The 21,631-nt window shown below is 34.5% G+C and overlaps 3 protein-coding genes across 6 annotated transcripts; 1 reads left to right on the forward strand and 2 right to left on the reverse strand.

Annotated features, from left to right (window-relative positions):
* Positions 1–8,102: 8,102 nt before the first annotated feature.
* Positions 8,103–13,711, forward strand: LOC144545143 (beta-glucosidase 22-like). Of its 2 annotated transcripts, XM_078293728.1 has the most exons (13): positions 8,103–8,260; positions 8,936–8,999; positions 9,556–9,614; positions 9,904–9,979; positions 10,669–10,740; positions 10,819–10,906; positions 11,183–11,441; positions 11,754–11,869; positions 12,254–12,474; positions 12,562–12,590; positions 12,687–12,795; positions 13,053–13,143; positions 13,263–13,710. In XM_078293728.1, exons 1-13 carry the CDS (start codon positions 8,123–8,125, stop codon positions 13,489–13,491), a joined length of 1,551 nt encoding a protein of 516 aa, XP_078149854.1. In that variant the 5' UTR covers positions 8,103–8,122; the 3' UTR covers positions 13,492–13,710. The 2 variants fall into 2 exon arrangements, with proteins under 2 accessions (XP_078149854.1, XP_078149855.1); XM_078293729.1 differs by lacking the exon at positions 8,103–8,260 and having other exon boundaries at positions 8,976–8,999; positions 9,533–9,614; positions 13,263–13,711.
* A 474-nt stretch (positions 13,712–14,185) lies between these two features.
* LOC144545073 (malvidin galactosylase UGT88C3-like) lies at positions 14,186–16,247 on the reverse strand. The gene is made up of 2 exons (XM_078293627.1): positions 15,224–16,247; positions 14,186–14,805 (listed from the first exon to the last, which is right to left on the reverse strand). The coding sequence occupies exons 1-2, from the start codon at positions 16,192–16,194 to the stop codon at positions 14,256–14,258; spliced, it is 1,521 nt and encodes a 506-aa protein (XP_078149753.1). The 5' UTR covers positions 16,195–16,247; the 3' UTR covers positions 14,186–14,255.
* On the reverse strand, positions 14,186–21,366 carry LOC144545074 (malvidin galactosylase UGT88C3-like). 3 transcript variants are annotated; one of them, XM_078293629.1, is made up of 3 exons: positions 20,356–21,366; positions 19,785–20,264; positions 14,186–14,299 (listed from the first exon to the last, which is right to left on the reverse strand). In XM_078293629.1, exons 1-2 carry the CDS (start codon positions 21,321–21,323, stop codon positions 19,790–19,792), a joined length of 1,443 nt encoding a protein of 480 aa, XP_078149755.1. In that variant the 5' UTR covers positions 21,324–21,366; the 3' UTR covers positions 14,186–14,299; positions 19,785–19,789. The 3 variants fall into 3 exon arrangements, with proteins under 3 accessions (XP_078149755.1, XP_078149757.1, XP_078149754.1); XM_078293631.1 differs by lacking the exon at positions 14,186–14,299 and having other exon boundaries at positions 19,663–20,264; positions 20,365–21,366; XM_078293628.1 differs by lacking the exon at positions 14,186–14,299 and having other exon boundaries at positions 19,663–20,264.
* Between the last annotated feature and the right edge of the window lie 265 nt (positions 21,367–21,631).

Consider the following 21,631-nt stretch of genomic DNA (forward strand, 5'->3'; position numbering starts at 1 on the left):
TCTATTTTCTACTAATATGTTATTGTAATCAATAATAATTGATGGGCATATATGTAATATTTGTCCTTGTCAGCCAATATATATAGGATGTTCATTTTTATCAAGTTATGCCATTTGTCCTTGTTAGCCAGGAATATTGTAGGGACGGTTCGTTAATTAATAAGAAAAGTTATTGACTGGACATGTCTTTATTAAACTTAGTATCAAGAAGACTTCAGAGTCAACACACTAAGAGAGGATGGGTAGTTGAACATTATTGCAAATAACAATTATTGGTGTCAGGTTGCTCTCTGTACAGGTTTATAATACAAAAATTTCATAAAAGGATTTTTTTGTAGTAGTGATTGTATTTTTGTATTTCAGAAATAATTCATCACAAATAGATTTGAATAACCTAGATGTTTTATCTAATATTAAACTTATTTCGTCCTCAAGAATTAATATATATACTACTAAATGTATATACAACTAAATTATATGATCTATTTTCTACTAATATGTTATTGTAATCAAAAATTAAATAATTGATGGGCATGTATGTAATATTTGTCCTTGTTAGCCAGTATTGTAGGGACGGTTCGTTAATTAATAAGAAAAGTTATTGACTGGACATGTCTTTATTAGACTTGGTATCAAGAAGACTTCAGAGTGAACACATGCACTAAGAGAGGATGGGTAGTTGAACATTATTGCAAAGAACAATTATTGGTGTCAGGTTGATCTCTGTACAGGTTTATAATACAAAAATTTCATAAAAGGATTTTTTTTGTAGTAGTGATTGTATTTTTGCATTTCAGAAATAATTCATCACAAATAGATTTGAATAACCTAGAAGTTTTATCTAATATTAAACTTTTTTTGTCCTCAAGAATTAATATATATACTACTAAATGCAGATACAGCTAAATTATATGATCTATTTTCTACTAATATGTTATTGTAATCAATAAATAATTGATGGGCATATATGTAATATTTGTCCTTGTTAGCCAGTATTGTAGGGACGGTTCGTTAATTAATAATAAAAGTTATTGACTGGACATGTCTTTATTAAACTTAGTATCAAGAAGACTTCAGAGTCAACACACTAAGAGAGGATGGGTAGTTGAACATTATTACAAAGAACAATTATTGGTGTCAGGTTGCTCTCTGTACAGGTTTATAATACAAAAATTTCATAAAATGATTTTTTTGTAGCAGTGATTGTATTTTTGCATTTCAGAAATAATTCATCACAAATAGATTTCAATAACCTAGAAGTTTTATCTAATATTAAACTTATTTTGTCCTCAAGAATTAATATATATACTACTAAATGTAGGTACAGTTAAATTATATGATCTATTTTCTACTAATATGTTATTGTAATCAATAAATAATTGATGGGCATGTATGTAATATTTGTCCTTGTCAGCCAATATATATAGGATGTGCGTTTTTATCAAGTTATTACATTTGTTCTTGTTAGCCAGTATTGTAGGGACAGGTCGTTAATTAATAAGAAAAGTTATTGACATGACATGTCTTTATTAGACTTAGTATCAAGAAGACTTCAGAGTCAACACAATAAGAGAGGATGGGTAGTTGAACATTATTGCAAAGAACAATTATTGGTGTCGGATTGCTCTCTGTACAGGTTTATGGGTAGAATTAGGGAATCAAGTCTATGTACTGTTTTTTTTTTTCAAAATGACAAATAAACGTGGCATAATTTGAGCTGAGCGATTGAAATTCGGTGTCTAGAGAGTATGTTCTGAAATTTGTGTTAGGTTAAAGAACGGTTTGGGTTTAGAGATTTTAATTACCATTCGGTATCTCAATTCGAGAAATGCAGGGTCTTGCTCTCCTCTCTCCTATCTTTAGGAAAAGCAAGAAATTTGGTTCGGTAGAACTAGGGTGTTGTTAATCTGACCAATATTTTAAGGGGAAATTGGTTATTTGTCACTCCAAAATCTTCAAATTTCAAATTGTATTAAACAACTGTGTATTGTTATAAAAATCATATACGAGTCCCTTATAAGAACCGTGTATATTAGCCCAGTTATTATTTATGATTACCGTGACCGTTTATAAATCATCAGACGTTTCAGTGGCTTTTATTTAGTTCTGACACGATTCACATATAGAAACTGTGCATTCTAGTACTGTATAGACACAATTCTGCAACCGTGTACAATGAATATATCGACCTTTTAATAATGTTTACGAAGTTTATATGCAGGGCCAGCAAAACGTTCGCCATTTTTGTAAATGTTAGAATAGTCTACGCATTGTAAAATTTCTATTGTTAGATATATATCATTGAACCTTCCACACAACAAAATATATTAGTCAACCTAGCAATGAGTATTGAAAGTACCATGCAATCAGCAATCAGCATGAAAGTACCGACAACAGTAGTTATAATTAGTTATAATGTCTAAGTACCATGCAATCGGCATGAAAGTACTGACAACAGTTATTGCTTGTGTTAAATAGTTGGTATTTCTAATTATGAAAGTAATTGTGCATATATATAATAGAGGAGGGATCCCCTTACACTACATATAATTTCTATGTACCATCTCCTTGTACTCTTTTTTGGTGACACCAGATTACACTCTACATTTTCAAAGTCCAAATAGTCGATTCAAACTGTTCAACATGATGGATATATTAAAATGTGCTTGCGTATCAAATTTAACATTTTTAAAATTTTTTTTACTATTTATTAAGATGGGTACAAAAATTCAATGGTATGAAAACAACGATTTTGTATAATACTTAATAAATAGTAAAAAAAATAAAAAAAAATGTAAAATTTGATATGCAAGCAATGTTGAATAGTTTGGATCGACTGTTTGGACTTTGAAAATTTTGAAAATGTAAAGTGTAATTCGATGTCACCAAAAAATGAGGTAAGTGGATCCCTCCATATAATATTTAAGAATTCCCATATCAAACTTTTAATTATTTGCTATTTTTAGAAATCACACATCTACAATATTTTTTTAAATACAAATTTATTTTCTAAAATTATTGTAAAATGATCTGGTTTAAAAATAAAATAATTACAAATAAACTATGCACATGATCTCAAAATTTATTCAGTGTTGAACTCATTCTGCTTCATAGATGAGATGAATATTTAGAAAATAATTTTAATCCAAATTGATAAGTACTATAGTGAGGTTTGAAGAAACCTTAAATATTTGCGCTATCCTATACAAATGATTTACTAATCAAAAAATGCGAGCATATATGCAAAATTTGATAATTGTATTTATGCATTTCAGAAATAATTTATCACAAATAGATTTGAATAACCTAGAAGTTTTATCTAATATTAAACTTATTTTGCCCTTAAAATTTAATATATATACTACTAAATGCAGATGCAATTAAATTATATGATCTCTTTTCTGCTAATATGTTATTGTAATCAATAAATAATTGATGGGCATGTATGTAATATTTGTCCTTGGCAGCCAATATATATAGCATGTGCGTTTTTATCAAGTTAATTATGATATTTGTCCTTGTTAGCCAGGATTGTAGTGGACGGTTCATTAATTAATAAGAAGAGTGATTGACAGAATATGTCTGTATATCAAGAAGACTTGAGAGTCAACACGATAAGAGAGGATGGGTAGTTGAACATTATTGCAAAGAACAATTATTGGTGTCGGGTTGCTCTCTGTACAGGTTCATGGGTAGATCATTACGGAATCAGGTCTACTGTTGTTTTTTTAGAATTACAAATAAACGTGGTACAATTTGAGCCGAGCGATTGAAATTTGGTGTCTGTTGTAGATATAGGTCCTGTTCGGGAGCGCTATTGGGAATAGGAATGAAAATAGAAAAAAAAAAATTTAACTGAAAATTACTGTTCATGTAGAGAAAAAAAAATTCAACCTAAGTGAATTTTTTTTTCACGTAAACAGTAACTTTCTTTTTACTACCGAACAGGACCATAGAGAGTCCCATTTGATATTCGTGTTAGGTTAAAGAACGTTCTGAATTTAGAAATTCTACCATCCGGTACTGAATTGAATCTGAATTCGAGAAAAGTAGAGTCATGCTCTCCTCTCTCCTCTCTCCTCTGTTTAGGAAAAGCAAGAAATTTGGTTTGGTAGAATTAGGGTATTATTAATCTGACTAATATTTGAATGAGCTTTTTCTCAACTTCAAATTATATGAAAATAACTTTAAATGGCGAATCTGATTAGCTATTTGAATCTGATTAGTACCATACCCTAACAAAAATTCTCGATCTGCCCCTGTCCATAATCATGTTGTGTCCTATTTTTTCTAAAATTGACATGTTTAAACATGACATGTCTAGACACAGACACAACACGATGGTAAACAGCACATCACGTCAAAATTTCTTATTTTTGAGACATTATTGAAAAAATCAATATTTTTACTACTTACAAATATTTTCTCAAATTATACCAAACAACAAAAATACTACAAAATATTTTGAAAAAAAACTGAAACTTACTAAAAGCATAATTTAATTTATTTCTGATTTTTTGGATATTTTTTCAGACTTTTTTGAATATTATAAAACATATAACAAATTTATCAAATTCTAAAAAAGAAAAAGAAAAACCGGCACGCCACTCTATATCATGCCGTTAAACATATTGTGTTCATCTTCAATACTGTGTGATACAGTCCGGCATAACACATTTAAAATTTTTGACATACTAATACAGCACGACACACATGTTATAGGATCTGAACGCCTCAAGTAAAAGAAGAGTCTGGTCGTGCACTTATTAAAACTTTGGTTTGGAACTCGGGGTTTTTTTTCATAAATTTAGTGACTGGTCCCTCAGGTGTGAATATGAGAAATGTGGGGGAGATATTATATATATGTGGATCATTCCAAACAGGAGTTGATTCAGCAGTTCATTAATTTCGTTGATGCATGGGACAAAGTCAACAAATTACATATCTGCAGTTCATATTACGCTGTCAAAGATGGTGACGTCCCGAAAAGTATCAAGAAGACTTGAGAGTCAACACAATAAGAGAGAGGATGGGTAGTTGAATATTATTGCAAAGAATAATTATTGGTGTCGGATTGCTCTCAGTACAGGTTTATGGATAGAATTAGAGAATCAGGTCTGCTGTTTTCTTTTATTGAATTTTAAAGTGGAACAGAGAATGAATTAACAGTGATTTTATTTATTGTTGTGTTCTGAATTTACAAGCTCTATACAAGAGAATTTATAGCCTAATTTCTACTAGCCGTTAGGCTCTTTCCTATATTACAATGGCTGAAATATTTACTCTAATTGTGCTTTAATTATAATGATTTACAAAGATTAGGCTAGATACTAAATATGGCTTAACAGCTATACATGATGCTAGCCTTATTTGTTTCCTAAACTATGCCTATGATGATATTTACTGAGGCTAAGATTTTATTTCTCAATATCTTTTTTTTTTCCAAAATTACAAATAAACGTGGCATAATTAATTTGAGCTTTAGAGAGTATATAAACTCTGAAATTTGTGTTAGGTTAAAGAACGGTTTGGATTTAGAGATCTTAATTACCATTCGGTACCGAATTGAATCTGAATTCGGGAAATGCAGGGTCTTGCTCTCCTCTCTCCTCTCTTTAGGAAAAGCAAGAAATTTGGTTCGGTAGAACCAGGGTGTTCTCAACTTTTTTAATGAGCTTGTTCTCAACTTCAAATTATATGAAAATAACTTCAAATGACGAATTCATACCTACAAACCAATCTAACTTCAAATGACGAATTCATATGTCAATATAAATTTGTGATGCAAATATATCATTTGTGACGTAAATAATCAGTTTCACAGATTCGAATCCATTATTTAAAATTAAGCTCATCAAAAAAATTGATTAGCTTATGAACATCTTAGTTCTACTTCACTACTCAAGGTTCAATATGACCATTAAGATCCACACTTATAATACAAAATTTTTGTATTTACCATTTTTGAGAAAAAAAAAAGAAAATCATTTAACCAGTTTCTTTGAATGTTTTCAAATTTACCATATTCGCAGGTTAAACCAACAAAGCCAGTAGGTTGGTTCCGCAGGTTTAGTCTGCGGGACCATTATGACATTTAATGCATGCAGTAATTACAAAGAATGGTCTCACATAACAAACCTGCTAGTTTCGCATGTTTAATCTGCGAACTTGATAAATTTGACAATTAATAATAAAAAGAATGGTTATTTGATTTCCGCTTTTGTTTTAGAACATGGTAAAAAAAAATGGCATTTGTAACCATACGTGATGAAGGATGAAGGTTGTGGCGCATTTCACGGAACATATATCAGGTGTGTTAATGGGTTGAAAGCAGGTGTAACTTGCTAGAGCTAAATTCATCCAGGATTTAGGTCCAGTAGTCTACAAGCCCATGTGAAGCCCAACGAATTCAGCCCATCTAATATTATGGGTGTACGTAGCATCTTTTAGAATTTGAACAGTTCTAGCTAGGCCATTGCTCCGATTTAAAAATTAATTTCGAACTGACACAACGTATGGCTAATTTTTGTTATATATCATAATTTAGATCTAAATTAAGATACTTCTACGGTACGCAATGCCTGGTTTAATGTATCTATGATAACAGGTACCGTCAAGACTCAAAAATTGTCCGAACTGCTGAAGTAATGTTTCTGAGTCCAACTTTGCATCTCTGGTTAACATAGGAAAACATCTTCAAAAATCATGAAAACTGACCGACATGTAGTCTTGACATCGTAGAACAAGACTGTGAAGTTTCATCACTCAAAAATTGCCTCGGCCATTTGAAAAAAGCAAAAATTAAATAAATAAAAAAAAATCCGGACCGCAAATATTCTATACGGTCCGGAATTAAATATTTTATACGGTCCGGAATTTTAAATCCGGACCGCAAATATTCTGTGCGGTTTAGGCATTTTTATAAATTTTGCTTAACCGTGGTTATTTATAATAAAAAATATTTTTTTTTGGATAAAAATAAAAATCTCGGCATTTTCTTGGAAATTAAGGATTATGGTTATAGAACCCAGACAAAATGCCACTGTGAATCGTAGAGAGAAACAGAGACATAATGCATCGAGGATTTTGTCATTAAGTAGATGCGATTGTACTTGCCACATATCAATGCAAGGACCCTCTGTCGACCTCCCCTTTGCCCGTTTCGGGCCTTATTGTCGACATGTTTGCTTCTGATGTTATAGATGTTTGCAAAGGAACTTAACATACCAAGCTACATATACTTTACTTCCACCGCAACTTTCCTCTCTCTTGCTTCACATCTCTAGTCCACACGGCAAAAATGATCAAGTAGAATTTTCGGTGCAAGAGGAGATATGTGTCCCCAGCCTCACACCCATACCGACCCCTCTTCTTGACATGAAATCTACACGTCGTGCCAATGTGAGAAAATAAGGAGTTATTCCTATCATTTCAAACAGAATTAATTATTGAAATTCGTATGCAGTGGGACACCGTACAAGAAATTTTAAAAATGATTCCCTCATTAATAGATTCGGAGTACCGTTTTTTTTTTATTTTGTACGAATCTCAAGGCTCAAATAATATTGTTTCTGTACTAGACCGAATCTCAAAGCGATTGAGAATAAATCTCAAAATGTAAAGTACTAAAGAAAATACTGGTCGACAAAAAGTCAATAAACTTAATCCGTTTGATATTAGCAGCTGATATTACGCTGTCAAGCATGCAGATCAGCACATGTGGATCATTCGTACGTGGTTCATGGGTGGCCATGCACATCCTGGAGTTCATTTTGTTTATATAAATAATAAAATAATAGTATACAAAGCTTAGATGGCTCCTTGATGCGGGGTGAGATTTTAATATGGATTCTATACATTTTTTATTCTGCCAAGCGTACCATACGTAGATTTAAATTAGTATAGAGCTGACACTAAACCAAATACACATTGATCATGCACATATTTCAACATATATAATTAATGTAAGCATGAATCATGCACAATTTTATTCAATCAATGGCTTAATATATTGCTCAGTCCCCTACTCCGATATCCGATAGATTCTTCTCCTTTCTCAACACCATTGCAAAGTACAAAAGAAAGGGTCTCTCTCACTCTCTCTCTCTCTCTCTCTCTGAAGATGGAAGGCGCAAGAGCGTGCTTGTACATCGGAGTATTGTGTTGTTTGGTTGTACTGGAGAGAGCGGTTGGCTTGGAGTTCACAAGGTCTGATTTCCCTTCTGATTTTGTCTTTGGCGCTGCTACCTCGGCTTATCAGGTTTTCATATTTTCTCTTTTCTCTTTTTGATATTATTTTCTATGACCAAAAACAAAAAAGCTTGCAAGTAATTGATTTTAACACTAGGAACCTCAAGGAAGTAAATATTCACATTTTGTTGCCATTCAATGGTTATTGCATATAATAATTGGGACGGTCTGAGCCGTTTGATAAAACTTAGTCAGAGCCATTTGATCAACATCACGATCTGCACGCACAGCTTCAAAAAGTTCATTTGGACCAAGTACACATGAACCATGATGGGATCGCATTTTTTGAGTTTAATGAATCTCGACCGTCTAATCAGGATCGGAGCCAACTCGGCCCACACCTATAATGCATGGAGCTATTTAATATTAGTGTGGATCTCAATCCAATGGTCCAAATCAATTAACGCACATTATGTTAATGTAGAGGAAAAAGCTTTGGGCCGATATTTCACCTCAAAAAAAAAGAGCCCATGTGATGTTACAGGGAAATTTTAATTATTTAAACCTGCTGAGGATGGGGAAGTTGTTTAGCTGATTGAATAACGTTTTTCTTGATTTAGCATACAATATTTTAGTATACCTTCTTGATTTGTTACAATATCTTATTGCCAAATTGGCATTTCTTGGCATTAGTTTAACTTGCCGTTTTTCTCTGATAGCCCCTAGATTTTTTCTTATTGTGTAGGTGGAGGGAGCTGTAGCTGAGGATGGGAGAAGTCCCTCCATCTGGGATACTTATGTTCATTCTGGTCTCTCTCTCTCTCTCTCTCTCTCTCTCTCTCTATCTCTCTCTGTATTTTCCATTTTCTCTCTAATACATATAGTCCAAAGCTAAAATTTTTTGAAAGATGGTCATGTACCATATCAAATGTATATATCAATTCAAAATACATTGAACATAAATATAACTATGAGGGTTAACAGTGAATTAATTCTTAAGAAAATAACTGTATAATACTAACAATACAATTCCATTTACTCATATTTGATCTTCTATTAAGATTTATAAAATATTTTTACATATTTGGACTAATATAACAATATTAATTGGTGATTAAATTGTGTTGGACAATATATAATTAGCAAATTAGCAAATTGTTTTGGAAATATTATGCTGTTAACCATTTGAATGCATATATATAGTATTTTTTTTCTGTGAAATATGGGATAATTCCATATGAGTATCCAACTTGTACGTACACGTATCTGAAACTTAATACAGATATTAATACGGTTTGCCATTATCTGTCCATATTAAATCCGTTTATTTTGCTAGTTATAGTGGTAGTATCTTTTGAAATACAGGAAAGATGCCAGATAACAGTACTGGTGATGTTGCTTCAGATGGATATCACAAATATAAGGTACAATGGTATTATCATGCTGCATGGTACTGTTACGTACTGGTAAAGGTGGAAATGTAATGTTACCAAAGGTTGTATGAACTGTATAGTATTATAACTAATGCTATCTATCTCGATGTTACTGCTTGACTGGCCTAAACTTGGTAAACCATAAATTAACACCACAATATACTTCAAAATAGATCTTGAAATTAAAGTGAGAGATGGTATGTTAATATTTTGGGTACTACATTGGGCAATTAATTGACTTGCATCGATTAATTTGTCAAAAATTCCTAATGAATTTCAGGAAGATGTGAAGTTGATGGCAGATACTGGTCTGGAGGCATATAGATTCTCCATTTCTTGGTCGAGGCTTATTCCAGGTACATCTTGTTAGGAATTCAGGTAAGATATGGGGTTCAAAAATTAAATTTCAAATTTTCAATTTCTACTCGAATCAAGATCCATGTGTAAAATAAAACCCAAGATAGAAGTTAACACTAGCAGTGCAATAAAATCTCTTTACAACTCTAGCTGTAATCTTCATTCTCCTCAGTTGTTTGTCAGATGTGAACAACAATAGTAACCCTGTCTCTGTTGGTATCCACACAAACAAGTTGAAAACATCCGTGAGTATGTGTGCTAGTGCCGAACAGATAGCCCCCTCTTTCTCACTTTCTCTAAGTTTGTGGAATATGCGTGTTTTCGGACTTATCAATCAGAGATCCGAACTGTTACTGCTCACATATAACCCTATAGGACAATTTTGCACCTATTTAGTTCCAACAATTTGGTTGCAACTAATCAGTTACACCAATTCGGTTGCACCTATTCAGAATATAGAGTGAGTAAATTATTGGCTCATAATCTATGCAGCGCAATGTGGTTTAACTTTAATCCATATTTTATTACAGAAACTAAGATAATAAATTTCATAATCTATACAGCGCAATGTAGTTTGTGTATGTGTGCGAAATAATGTTGAAAGTTTACTTAAATTGCAGTCACCTCTTGCTAAATATTGAGGCCACATTTTTGTGATTATTTTTACTTTATTAATTTGATTGTGCAGATGGGAGAGGAGAGGTTAATCCTAAAGCAGTGGAATACTACAATGGCCTCATAGACGAGCTTCTCAAACATGGTTAGTATTGGGCAAAAGGAAGAACAAATTAAGCAAACTATTAGCATCTAATATCTTTGTGCTTTCAAATCCATGCAGGAATTCAAATTCATGTAATGATTTATCATTTTGATCTACCCCAAATACTTGAAGATGAGTACCAAGGCTGGTTGAGCCCCAAAATCATGTAATTACTTGGCTTTGTATTTATTTACAAAAACTTTTTTTTTTAAATTAAATAGAGAGGACCGGCAAGCCTAACATATTTGTTTTTTAGCTATGAGGTTTTTTTTATTGTATACTGTAAAATTGACCATTGTACGTAACATGAAAATTTTATAAGATTGATTCTTATTCTTGTTTGACCTCTACCGCTTAAAAGTTTGGATCTTCCCTGCTATCTCCATGCTACATTCGTGTTTTACCTTACCTTCTAACTAGTACAAAATCATTGTATACACAGAGAGGACTTCACAGCATATGCAGATGTCTGTTTCAGAGAGTTCGGTGACCGGGTCAAGCACTGGACCACCATGTCCGAGCCTAACGTTTTAGGCATAGGCAGTTACGACCAGGGCTTATGGCCCCCGGCCCGCTGTTCGAATCCATTCGGGGTCATAAATTGCACCATTGGAGATTCAACGGTGGAGCCCTATATCGCTGTTCACAACCTTATCTTAGCTCATGCCTCTGCATACAATCTTTATCACACTAAATATCATGTAATTTTTTATTTCGGACTTTCGATTTTTTTTTTTTTTGTAAGACCTACATCTGAGCCCCGAACTTCTAAAATTAAGCATACATTGATGCTTAGCTTAGAACCCCCTTGGTAGCCTCTGCCAAGTTTTTCAAACAAAAATAATGATGATTAGGTTAGAACACTATTTGGTACCAATTTTATTCCTACCATAGATGGCATAGAGGAATTTACCTCTCTGTATACCAATCTGCAAGTACCAATAGAGGCATTTTTCTTGCGTACGTACCAGTAAATCTCTAGTCTGGTTTATGCTAAAAGCATGTGCATGCAGGAGTTGCAAGGCGGAATGGTTGGGATAAATGTATACTCCTTTGGGGTCTATCCATTTTCAGATTCACATGCTGACAAAGAAGCAGCACAGAGAATACGCGATTTCTATGTTGGTTGGTAGGTTATCCCTTTTATTCTGGTTTCATTTCTTAGGGTGATTTTACAATTCAACAATCAAATGATGAGGTTTGGTTTCACAATTGAGGAATAATGTCTAAATATATCCTAGCTCTATGCACTGCCGTTGCATAATAATTCATTTATAGAACCACAATAATTTAATATAAAAACATGGTACTTTTGCTAATAAGGATAATAGTTGTTCTTATTGACATTTTATATAACAAAAGGTGCCTTTTCATGGAGAAGAAACTTTCTCGTGTCCAATTTGTTATTTTCCATTTTGTAAGTGTTGCTTTTCATAAAACTGAAAAAGTTGAGGATTTTTCGGGAAAGTTCTTAATAACTCATGCTAACAAATTCATAATTATCTAACCTTAGGATCGTAGATCCGGTAACTAACGGAGACTACCCTCGAGTAATGAAGAAAATAGTGGGTCCCCGACTCCCATCTTTTTCCAAACATCAATCTGAAATGTTGCGGGGTGCTTTCGATTTTATCGGCTTGAATCACTATACTTCTCTGTATATCACGGATGCCTCTAATTATGAAAACTCGGGCCCATGTGACTTTATTGCAGATACTTTTGCTCAAACATCAAGTTAATTCTCTTCCTCCTATATTTTGAATTTAATTTCTTTTTCTTTGGAATGGCACGCTTGATGTCGATATCTATCTTCTTATGCAGCTAACAAGAATATAAGGCCAGATGGCGGGGTAATGTTCTTTACATAATTTCTAAATTTCAAAAAAGTTTATGTTGTATATATGTGATTTTTCTAATTAAGTTCTACATTGTTGAATTTATAACAGTACAACCCCATTGATAGTGAACTTGTGCCTGATCCAAATGGTTTGGAGCATATGCTAGAGTACTTCAAAGCAACTTATGATAATCCTCCTTTATATGTCCAGGAAAATGGTTAGTTTTATTTAATGCACCACTATTCATCCAATTGATTTAAAAAACATGAAGGATCCTGTTTATTTTGACAACATATATATAATCTAATCTTACTCTTTTCTATAGAGGAAAGACGAGAATTCAATTGTGAACTGTCGAGACTTTATTCTGTTCCTCAATTTAACTGCAATTTTGGATTCACAATGATTTATTTTTAATCCTTTTCAAGCTTAAAGTTTACTTAATATATATTATCGATAAATTTTTGTAATTAGGATTGCCAATGGCATATAACAACAGTTTAGAGGATAAAAAGAGGATCGACTATCTAAGCGGTTTTATTGGAAGCACTCTTACTGCTATCAGGTAATGACCCAATACTATTAGCCTTAAATAAGTCAGAGAAACCATCTATTATCTTAATTAGAGAAACCATAGATTTCTGATATATATATATATACTCTTAAAATATTGCTTGATTATAGGAATGGTGCAAATGTAAAAGGATACTTTGTATGGTCGTTTGTAGACGTTTTTGAATTCATTACCGGATACGAAACGACTTTGGGGCTGTACTCAGTTGATTTCGAGTCTGAAGAGAGGACCAGAAAGCCGAGGCTCTCTGCTCATTGGTACTCAAATTTCTTAACAAATAATGGCACTGTTTCACCACCTGATTTGTCAGATGAAAGTAATTACCATGGTGAACAATAATCTCTGGTGCTTTTTGCCTTTTTTTTTTTCATTTTGTTTTCTGTTTCTTAGATTATTAATTAGGTTTTCTAGCAAAATTTCTAGCAAAAATCTATGTATCAAATAGGAGTCAATTGGTACAATACGGTCAGTTGAGTTGAGACTGGAGATATTTTTGTAGTATCATAAAATAAATAAATTATTGTATAAAATCCGGACTTGGATTAGGTTGGGTTGATGTGAGGCAGCTGGTTAATTGGGCTGCTTTGGTTAGGGAGAGAAAATGGAAAAAGAGGCCCAGTTTGCACCAAAAAAAAATATTGGGTTTTTCCATTCTCAATCTTAATCAATTTATAAAAATTCTATATATGGTGTGTTGATTTCCAAAATATTTTCCACACCCTTTGGAAAAACTATTTGAGTATTTTCACCAATCTTCAGAGAAGCACCGATTTCCAACATTTCAATACTATGTTTTACATAGTGTGAGTTAAAAAAGTTAATTAAAGAATTAAATTAGATTGGTGATGCATTTAAAAAAAATATTCATATCTGATCTTGTCAACAATTTCTTGAACAATAATTTAGTCAACAACATTTGCTGTATTTGTCTTCAGTTTTTAAATCACGCTTTATGCAATTAATTAGAGAATCAGTACTTACAATTTTCCTAAATTACTAAGACTCCATGAGAATTGAGAAAGAAAATAATTGATCAATATAATGCCACAATTGAAAGAAATGTTTTACGACATGACACGACACAACACGGCATGCAACATGACTTAGTTTGAGCTCAACGACTCGACTGATCGACTAGATGGATAACCTATACAGCTCGACCGGACTGGCCGCACATTTCCTATCTTTCCCAACTCCCTGGCAAGTTTTTGCAAGTGAACATACGACACACCTTCTCTCTGCACCGCCTTTCTACACGCCAATTTCATCTCCTCTGCTCGAACCCGGGCTCTCCTCCCTTCCTCAGAGCCCGCTTCCATCAACTGCTTGATTGCTCGTTCAAGCTTGGTTGCCGTCACGAATCCCTTGTTCTTTCTATCAAACTCTAGTGCAACCGCAACGTGCATCTCGTTGATCAATTGAAATGCATTCAGGTGTTGCTCTGCGTACATAGGCCACGGGATCATTGGAACGCCGAACCAGAGGCTCTCTAAGATTGAGTTCCAGCCACAGTGTGTCACGAATCCTCCAATTGCTTGGTGTGACAGGATGTCGATTTGTGGAGCCCAAGTGGGCCACACCATCCCCCTTTGTTTTGTTCTTTCTAAGAACCCTTCTGGGAGAAGCTCCTCCAAGTTTGCATCAGTTGGACCACTGTAATAAATTATATATAAATCAACTTGCATATATTTGTTGAGGGTCATTAATTTATTTGGTGATAAGGTTTGCATGATAATTAATTACTTTAATTGAAGACAACAGGTGGTTGGTTGAAAAGAGAGGAATTGGGTACGTAGTGGGTACTTGACAAATTATAAAACAATATATGTACATATGGGGAAGGAACAATTAATTAAACTATCAAGGGGTATTCTCTCAAACAAAAAGGAAAAATGGATAATATGAAGAAACATGCATGCAATCTTTCATATTGGTCAAGTGATATAAAACCAAATTTTTCCCCATCAAAATGAACAGGTGAAACAATAAAATTCACCCTTATACATATATGTGGATTTTCAATTTTATTTCTTTTCTGAGATGAAAATCAGAAACCAGCAATGAAAGTTACCTCAGGAACTCTTTGCCAAGCATACGCAAAACCCACAAGAAGCGATGCCCGCTTAGTTCTAGACCGGCTGCGATCTGCCGGACCTGTGACGCCTCGAAGGCTCCCATGCTTCCAAAACACAAAAAGATGACAGATTTCACTGGTTGCTTGTCAAGCCACGCCAAACACTCGTGTTCTTGCCCATTGTTTTCTCCGAAGGAGATAACCGGTCCAATTGGGTATATTTCTGGAAACATCCTGTCCGGTGTAAGCTGAGTTACAATACCATGAGCCAAGGCCTCGACAGCTTTCATCTCGATGTGAACGTTGGAATTGATAATTACGCCCTTGGCCTCCATGTGGCGGCGTGTGTGGTAAATGAGGGCTCTATAAGATGCAGATTTCATGTCCATAAGAGGTCTCGGCATAGAGATTGTCGGTATGGGTGTGAGGCCGGGGACACATATCTCCTCCTCCACCTCCGAAAAATCTACTTGATCATATTTGCTTTGTGGACTAGAGAGGTGAAGCATGAGAGAGAGGAAAGTTGCGGTCGAAGTAAAGTATACGTAGGTTGGTATATTAAGTTCCTTGGCAACATCTATAGCATCGGTAGCAAACATGTCGACAATAAGGCCCGAAATAGGCAAAGGGGAGGCCAACAAGGCGTCCTTGATATGCGGCAAGTACTTTCGCATGTATATAGTGATGAAATCCTCCACGCCATCAAATTGTTGCGGCGGTTCGACAAAAGGGAGTGGATGAAAATGAATTTGAAGGTTTTGTGCTTGGATGGACTTAAGGTAAGAATAACAAACAGGAGAGGCAATTTCTGGGTTGTTTGGTTGTGTAAGAAGGAAGTGAATGGAAAATGAGTTGCTGGAATTGGAGTTACATTGCAAGAGGTTCTTGGCAGCCTCTACCATGGAGATGAGATGGCCTTGTGCATAGACAGGAAGGAAGTACACACAAGATTTCTTCATGTCAGCCATAAGAGCTTCTATTAATTGTTCTGCGTTGGGTTGTGTTGGGTTGTGTTGGGTTGTGTTGGGTTGTGTTGGGTTGTGTTGGGTTGTGTTGGGTTGTGTTGGGTTTGTGTTGGGTTGTGGGTGCTGTAATTTATAAGCTGCCAAATTTATTGCATTTGAAGAATTAGGTTAAAGGTGACAATTATTGAATCTGACATGTGCGGTGACGGACTGAATTTTAATCTCGTAGGATAGTCTATCAACATCGTTTAATGATAATTTGGCAATTTAGATTTATTTTGGCTTGTCCAATTAATGTTGCAACTATATATTTTATACATGACATAACCAACAATGACAGCTCTCGGTTTGGTACTATTTTATTATATAAAAAGATTTCTCATAATTGGCTTCCTTTTTTTAATGATATCAAGTTATCAACCCTTAAACAAGTAAATCATTTTCTTATATATACTGTGTCACAACAGAAAAACATTATTTTATTCTGTAAATGATTATTATATCTTTTGAGTGGCTAGCATGTTTTTTCCAATAAATGCTCTGGAGTGTGGGTTTATATTTTAACATTTAGAATTTATTGTATGTGCTGGTAAATCATTGATCTTCAGATAATAATAAATATTGCATTGGTGGAGGAAATTAAGGACAAATTCATATAACCCACAGACACCACATAAAAAGTTGTCGGCTTCTAGAAGGAAATAATAAATATGAATGGCATAGGGTTGGAGATGGCTACATCCACCATCAAATTATGGGTGGAGATATGATATGATATGCTGATTGCAATCTAGCTACAATAATAACCAGTGTTGTAAAAAAGTCCATTTAGACCGATTAATCAGCTAATTAGTTGTTGGCGGTGACTAAACCGTCATGAATTTTTTCAACTAATTGACCGATTATTTTCGATTATGGCCGATTATTCCCAATTATTCCCGATTAATCGCTTGGCGGTACCTTATCCATCCGATGACTGCATACATACCGTTATTTACAACACTCTGATAGCAACTAGTGCATTGTACTTCATAGTGACAACAAGTGCTTGTTGTTATATCCCATGCATGCTTTGGTGAAATCGTACATAGCAATTTACCATTTTAACTTCCCAAATCGTGCATAACATAAGTAGTGGCGTAGTGGACCCATTTCTGCTACTGACGTAACCGACCCCACTCTTCTCTTTAGTCTTCACATTGTATGTAATGTACCCTACCAGTCAACCGAATACAGAGTAAAAGACAAAAGAGATCCTCTCTAAAAACTCCTCTGTTACATTTACAAACAGAAACAGAGAGAAACATAGAGAGAGAGAAAGAGAGAGCGCTGATGCTTCACCTGCCCACTTTATTACAATCTGGTAATGAGATCAAGGTTCTAAATAGCGATTATAGCGGCATAGCGGGGAGGCCAAAAAAAAAAGCTATTGCGAATAGCGTAGCTATAGCGGAAGCTATCACACATAGCGATTTTCCCTTTTCAAACTTTATATTCTATATTTCTACTAATTATCAACATAATCAATATTAGAGAATTGATGTAACAACTAATCTAAGTCTATACTTTTTATCAATTACGTAAATAAGAATGAAAAAAATCTAAAAAGTAACATTATTTAATAGTTTATACTTCATGGTATTACATATTATAATAGACAAAGAGCAATTAATTTTATAAGGTAAATGAAGTCAATATACATATTTAAACATTTTATAATTATAATAATAATCAAAATCAGCTTTCAATTGAAACAAACGATAATAATTTTACAAACGAATACTATAAAAAGAGTAATCAAAATGAATAATTAGTATTTGAATATTTCTCGATATAGAATGATAGAATAAATCACAAATAAAAACAGAAGCATATAATTTGGTTTAGTATACTTATCGTAGAATACCATGTAGCATTAGAAATAAGAATAGAAGTACAGAAGTTCATATAAATTGCAAAAAAAAAACCATGTAGCATAGCGGTAGCTATAGCGGGTCTTATATAGCGGTAATAGCGGTCAGCTATTATAGCTATAGCGGTCGTAGCTGAGTTAGCGCAATTTTATCTCATAGCTTAGCGTTTATGGTCCGAAAAAGCTATAGCTAGCTATTTAGAAGCCTGAATGAGATATATAGATTTTTAGGAGACTGAGGAAGACTTATGGTATCGCACCTGTACCGGCATGCACTCTCGGTACCAAAACCCCTAATGAGCTCCAAACTCAGCTCTTTCGGGTAGTTTGTTCACCACACCTGACGGTACACTGAGATCAACGGCATAATAGTCATATCCTGCTCTGATCTCGAGCCAAAGGCAATGGAAGCCATGGTAACGGGCCCCATACATGATAATTGATCCATGGAGCATGAATGCTTCAAATGGTTAAATGAGCAGCCGATGAAATCAGTGGTGTTTTTTTACTTAAACCAATTTTCCATAAACTTTCTTATCTTTCTTAGCCATTCACAAGGTACCTAAAGAAGCCATCCAGATGCAAGAAAAATATACAGCTGTAGTTAATTGCTGATTTATTTTAGAGATGCTATATATCATTTTGCAATTATTTAAACTTAGGTACTAGATTCTTATTTAACAGAATAATTTGTTGCTAATTAATTCTAGGAATGAAAATGCTTTTATTGCAAAAAGTTATATTCCGGCAACTTGTAACCATCTACTGGTTTCACCAGCTGCTCATCAAAGTGGTTACAAGTGTAAACTTATTCAAACTCAAAGTACTCAAACTAGTGTAAATTTGATTTGGTTCGGTTCGTTTGCAGCCCTAGCTCCATCCACCATCACATTCTGGGTGGAGATATGACATGCTGATTGCACTCTAGCTAGCAAATGTGCTAGCAATAATATGCTCTATTTGCGAAGATAAAAGTGTTTACCATTGTTGTCGGTGTGTTTAAGAATATTTTCATTGGTAATAGCGATACTTTCGAAAATAATAATTTATCTCAGCTTACTTTCCACAATAGTTATTTTTTTTATCTTTGTATAGATAAACAGAATTTTGTAGTGATGGATCTACATTTATTCCAGTTATGTTCTAACTCAATTGTGTCATTAATTACAGGCTGTGGTGTTAGCAAGAATTGCATTAATTTATTCCAATCATGTTCTTACCCAAATATATATATAATGACCTTGAAAACATTAATTGATTATCAATTATATCAACATCGTCATTTACTTGATGCTTGTGATATTTCTCTTTGCCATTTGCTTCACATCACTGGCAATGCATTGCAAGCAAATATCACAAAATTAATGTGATACAACGTTTCATAACTATAATAATAAGCTTTTTGTCCTCTTTATTTTAAGACATATTGGGATTCAATGTTACGGTACTATTAATTACAACCATGATAACATTCTAACTATGGTACCATTAGAACTATGATACAACAATATACAATTCCACAATTATTTTTAGTATTGACTTAAGTAATAAACAAATAATAATAGTTTAAGGCATGACTTAATTAACTTTAAGCTACAACAAAACAACAATAACTTCCTCCTTAACTTTAATCCACCAACAATAACAAAACAACATTATTACCACCACGTAAACAACATACACATTTCATAGCTTGTCCAACTCTCCGACGAGTTTTTGCAAGTGAACATACGACACACCTTCTCTCTGTACTGCCTTTCTGCATGCCAATTTCATCTCCTCTGCTCGGTCCCGCACTCGCTGTCCTTCCACGGAGCCCGCATCCATCAACCGCTTGATCGCTCGTTCGAGTTCCGTTGCAGTCACAAATCCCATGTCCTTTTCATGAAACTCTAGTGAAACCGCAACGTGCATCACGTTCACCAATTGGAACGCATTCAGGTGCTGCTCCGCATAAATCGGAAATGGGATCATCGGCACGCCGAACCAGAGGCTTTCTAAGATTGAGTTCCAGCCGCAATGTGTCACAAACCCTCCAATTGATCGGTGCGACAGGATCTTGTTTTGCGGGGCCCAGCTGGGCCACACCATTCCAATTTCCTTGGTTCTCTCTAAGTATCCTTCTGCAAGAAGCTCTTCCAAGTTTGCATCAGTTGGGCCGCTGTTAAGAAAGAATAAATTAAAGCAAAATCAGAAAACAATAACGTGTATGTAATATCAAAGCAAAATCAGAAACCAATTATGATAATAACCTCAAAAACCCTTTGCCAAGCTTGCGCAAAACCCACAAGAAGCGATGCCCACTTTGTTCAAGCCCGGTTGCAATCTGCCGGACTTGTGACACCTCGAAAGCTATATTGCTTCCAAAAGACACATAAACAACTGATTTCGCGGGCTGCTTATCGAGCCACTTCAAGCACTCATGCGCTTCTCTGTTGTATTCACTGAAGGAGATTACTGGTCCAATTGGGTACATTTCTGGAAATATTTTGCCCGGTTTAAGCTGAGTTACACTACCATGAGCTAAGGCCTCGACTGCTTTTGTCTCGATGTGAACATTGGAATTGATGATTATACCCTTGGCCTCCATGCAGCGGTTTGTGTGGTAAACAAGGGTTTTATAAGATGCAGATTTTCTGTGCAGAAGAGCAGGCGGCATAGAGATTGATGGTATGGGTGTGAGGTTGGGGACACATATCTCCTCCACCTCCGAAAAATCTACTTTATCATTTTTTACTTGTGGAGTAGAGAGGTGCAACAAGAGAGAAAGAAAAGTTGCTGTGGAAGTAAAGTATATGTAGGATGGTATGTTAAGTTCCTTTGCAACATCTATAGCATCGGTAGCAAACATATCAACAATAAGACCCGAAATAGGCGAAGGGGAGGTTGACAGGGCAGCCTTGATATGCGGCAAATATAATCGCATGTAAATAGTGATGAAATCCTCGAAACCGTCAAACTGGTTTGGCTGTTCGACGAAAGGGAGTGGATGGAAGTGAATTTGAAGGTTCTCTGCTTGTTGGGATTGAATGTAAGAATGGCAAATAGGAAAGGCCTTATCTAGGTTTTTTGGCTGGATCAGAAGAATGTGAATGGAAAATGAGTTGCTGGAAGTGGATTTACATTGCAAAAGGCTCTTGGCTAACTCTACCATGGGGATGAGGTGTCCTGCTGCATAGAGGGGAAGGAAGTATACACAGGATTTGTTAATATCAGCCATAAGAGCTTTCTATAATTACTAATGTTGTGTGGGGTTTGATTCAATAAGCTACATGCCATATATATATTGCATCCGAAGTAGGCCCACATTATGCCATGTTTAATGTGATTAATTATTGACGACAATCATTGAATTAAGCTAACTTGTTTTCTTTAAAAATTAGGGAGTGAGCACAAATTAAAGTTTACCCCTTCTCTCTCTCTTTGTGAGTGGATGACATTTAAATGAGCACAAATTATTGATAAAGTGATATTTATGAGTGGATGGAAGTGAATTTGAGTGCTGAGAGAAAACTTTATCAATAAATA

The sequence above is a fragment of the Carex rostrata genome, chromosome 27, assembly GCF_964058835.1.
Source record: "Carex rostrata chromosome 27, lpCarRost1.2, whole genome shotgun sequence".
Taxonomy (NCBI): domain Eukaryota; kingdom Viridiplantae; phylum Streptophyta; class Magnoliopsida; order Poales; family Cyperaceae; genus Carex; species Carex rostrata.